The following is a 4,165-nucleotide window of genomic DNA, read 5'->3' on the forward strand; positions in this document are numbered from 1 at the left end:
CAAGCTTAATTTTTAATTATTTTATTAAATGCGTACATATTTTAATATGAATTTTTTTGTAACATGGATTGTAAGATTGATAATTTTATCCCGTGTATTTCCGTATTTATGAAGGGTCTTCAATGAAAACTATTTAAATTTAAAAAAAATAGATAATATTGATGTTTATTATGCTATAATACTAATATTGGTAGATGTTGTGACCAATATGCTCCTTCAGGAGTTCCTCATCAATTAAAAACTATTACATACTTCCATTATTTTAAAGCACACATAAAAACTAATATACTAATAAATTCTGACGACCCTAAGATGATGATGATGAGCCGAAAATTTACGTGCGCTTTTTTTATCTACGAAATTTTAGGTGTTTTTCGTTAATTAAAAATTACTAGTTTTTTATTTGAAATCGCACTCAGAAAATATTATCACCATTGAATTCTGCATACATTTTTACATCATTTTCACCGCATAGAACGTTAGAAATTATTGTTTAGCCAGTCGAAAATTTACGTGCGCTTTTTTTATCTACGAAATTTTAGGTGATGTTCGTTGATTAAAAATTACTAGTTTCTTTACTTGAAATCGCACTCAAAAAATACCATCATCACTGAATTCTGCATACATTTTTACATCCTTTCCACCGCATAGAACGTTAAAAATTATTGTTTAGCTAGTCGAAAAGTTACGTGCGCTTTTTTTATCTACGAAATTTTAGGTGTTTTTCGTTTATTTAAAATTACTAGTTTGTTGCAAATTTTCAACAAGAATTTATTTATCGAAATTTGCTGTTTTTATTTATGTATGCTGTATTTTATTTTTGATGCAGTTCAAAGCTTCACTCTTATTATCTGGAAGTGCAGAAAAGCTGTGTCTCTTTAGAAATTCATACACACTGATCTTTTGTTTTGAAATGAACAGTTAATTGTTGATATAAATTAATGCGAATTTCATAATTGTTAGTTGTAGGTGACTCTTTCTGTGTTGTAGTTTTATTATTATTTAAAAATTGTTGATAATTCTGCGAGTTTTAGTTCTAAAGCTCTCCGTACCACGGTCGTCGATTGCGCCACCAGTCTTTTAATTCTGCCTTTGCTGATCGTGTTATCACATACGTAAGAAACTGGAAAATTCCGTAGTTGTTTCCTATTTTTGAGCAATAATGTGTTTTCGTTAAATCGTTTCCGAAAAATTGCAATTTGTGCACGTTCAGTCAGCAAAATATGTNTGAACAGTGTGAAAATTATTTCGTTGCTTTGCTATTCAATCCTTCTAAATTCTCGTAGTGTATCTTTAATTTTTAAATAGAACAGAAGTTTTTCAGGAATATACCATTTTTATCACTTTTCTATTTTGGATTTTTCGAAAACTCACTAGTTGAATGTCTGAGAAATCGATCTAAAAACAAATAATTGCAGGTTTGAATAAAGGCTCCAATTATTTTGTTTTAAAAATTGATGCGTTACTTTTATATTTAACTTTATTAAATTTGCATCTTGCATAGAATTGCCTTTTTAAACATGTACTACAAAGATAATGTGTTAGTTTGTCTATTTTGTAATGTGTGGGGTATAATTTCGGAAATTAACAAACCAAAGCTAAATGCTCTTTCATTGCATGAATACTTTACTATTCTGGAAGTGGTTGTCATCTATATTTAATATTTTTAAATATAATAAAGCTCTTTTTATAGTTAAGAAAAACATTTTCCCAAGCGCAATTTTCTATCTTTCCGAATACTTGCTCTCTCATCAAACAGTCGTATGCGTGAACGATCGACCGAGAGAACAGGACATTTTGTTTCGTTTTGATATTAATAGCAATTATAAATTCGTTTTGAAATTTAATGTTTTATTTTTTTAATGAATCTAGCTTTTTTAAACTTGTAATACAAAGAGAATTCGTTAGTTTGTCTTTGTGTGGGGAATAATTTTGGAAAGTAACGAACTGAAGCTGAAAGCTCTTTCATTCTTTCAATACTGTGCTATTATCGAGAGTTTCTCGTAAATTTAATATTTTCAAATGTAACAAAACTCTATTTGTCGTTAAGAATGGATATAACATTTTTCCAAGCTTAATTTTTAATTATTTTAATCTTTATCTTCATATATGATTGAACGTTTAGCAAAGAGAAAAAGACATTATTTAAATGTTGGGATGGTGTACCAATCCAGATTGCCATAGTCAATTTTTAATATATGATTATAATGAATCAGAAATTCGTCTTTTTATAATACCTAGAAAAATTATCTGTTCATCAAATTTATTCGGAAACTGACACATTATAAACATTTATATTCTTTGCTTTTATTGCAGCTGTTTTTGGTTTACTTCTCTCTCCAAGGAGGCGAAGATTTGCTAGAAGAGTTGGACTGAACGATGTTAACAGGTTGCTACCGCAAGGGTGAGTGCTCCAATGATCCATACTATAAATACTTTTTCTTCGTAATTGGTTTAACCGTTCAAAACAAAAAACAAAAAAAGTTTGGTAGGTTGTTTTCACATAATCGTAATTTAACGTGCGCTTTNATACAAAAACTTAAAGTAATTTTAATACTGAACAGAGTGTGAAAATTATTTCGTTGCTTTGGTATTCAATCCTTCTAAATTCTCGTAGTGTATCTTTAATTTTTAAATAGAACAGAAGTTTTTCAGGAATATACCATTTTTATCACTTTTCTATTTTGGATTTTTCGAAAACTCACTAGTTGAATGTCTAAGAAATCGATCTAAAAACAAATAATTGCAGGTTTGAATAAAGGCTCCAATTATTTTGTTTTAAAAATTGATGCGTTACTTTTATATTTAACTTTATTAAATTTGCATCTTGCATAGAATTGCCTTTTTAAACATGTACTACAAAGATAATGTTTTTTTGTCTATTCTGTAATGTGTGGGGAATAATTTCGGAAATGAACGAACCAAAACTGAATGCTCTTTCATTGCTTGAATGCCTTGCTATTATTGAGGTGGTTGTCAGCCGTATTTAATATTTTTAAATATAATAAAGCTCTTTTTGTAATTTAGAATACATATAACATTTTCCCAAGTGCAATTTTCTATCCTTTATTTTCCGAATACTTGCTCTCTCATCAAGCAGTTTTATGGTCGACCGAAAGAACAAATTTAATTGTTGGTATGGTATATCATTCCAGATTGCCTTAGTGAATTTTTAATTATCTAAACTATCACAATCCAAAATTTTTATTCTTTGCTTTTGTTGCAGCTATTTTTGGTCTATTTCTGTATATGGAGGTGAAGATTTGATAGAAGACTTGGTTGCTACTACCGTAAAGGTGAGTATTTTAACTATCCATATTAGAGTACTTCTTCTTCTTGGTTTTTTTATAACCTTCAAAAATTAAAGAAAAAATAGTTCAGTAGGTTGTTTTCGTCTAAAAGTAATTTAACCTGCGCTTTCTTACGACTACACAGTTGTTTTCATTTTAACTATAAATAATTAGGTAGCGGATTTGTATGAAATCGCACTCGAAATTTAAAATTACCATTAAATTCTACGCCCCTTTTTACATTGATGTCTTTTTTTATCCTTCAGTGGATTGTTTTTACCTAATCGTAATTTAATGTGAAAACTTCTCATACTTAAGCTATGAATTTTCAAACGCGACCATGTTCGTGAGCGTAATATTTTCAAATTTGACTTTTCGAAGCCCGTAGCTGGAGAACGGTAGGATTTTTCGGAAAAATTCTTTCACAGGCGGATGCCCCGGCTCAGTGCGAACATTATAGGATATGTGCGGTCGAAATCTGTGCCGATCAGAAATTCAAAATTTTCAAAATTTTTAATATTTTATTTTCTTTCGAAATTAGGTTTTTCCTGTTCGCGAGGATGCGGGCCATCCACTGGTGCAAGAATTTTTGCGATATCTCCAATTGTTCGCCAGATATGTTCTCCTAAACGTTTAATTCTCGATTTCAAAAATAACACTAGGCCAAAGCTGTCGACAGCTATAACTTTTAAACGAAATCTCGTAGGTGGGCGCTTTTGCTATCCGCGCAGAGCACAGGATCTCTAGAAAATTTTAATAACACTCCCATCGATGTCGGTCCATTCAATCGGAAGTAATGGGTCTTCCTGTGGACTCAGAAAAACGCTAAAAATGAAAATAGGGCAAAGTGCGTGAATTTGGTCGGCTCTAGCTCA

At 30.5% G+C, this 4,165-nt stretch overlaps 1 protein-coding gene across 1 annotated transcript in view; it reads left to right on the top strand.

The window, feature by feature from the left end:
- The window catches only part of LOC108741362 (Fanconi anemia group M protein), a 14,399-nt gene extending 10,241 nt beyond the window's left edge, over positions 1-4,158 (top strand). The window contains exons 19-20 of the mRNA XM_025975892.1: positions 2,317-2,404; positions 3,227-4,158. Of these exons, the coding sequence (XP_025831677.1) occupies positions 2,317-2,362 (46 nt within the window). The 3' untranslated portion in view covers positions 2,363-2,404; positions 3,227-4,158. The remainder of the gene's footprint in view (positions 1-2,316; positions 2,405-3,226) is intronic.
- Positions 4,159-4,165: the final 7 nt, after the last annotated feature.

This window comes from Agrilus planipennis, unplaced genomic scaffold (assembly GCF_000699045.2).
Source record: "Agrilus planipennis isolate EAB-ADULT unplaced genomic scaffold, Apla_2.0 scaffold270, whole genome shotgun sequence".
Lineage (NCBI taxonomy): Eukaryota > Metazoa > Arthropoda > Insecta > Coleoptera > Buprestidae > Agrilus > Agrilus planipennis.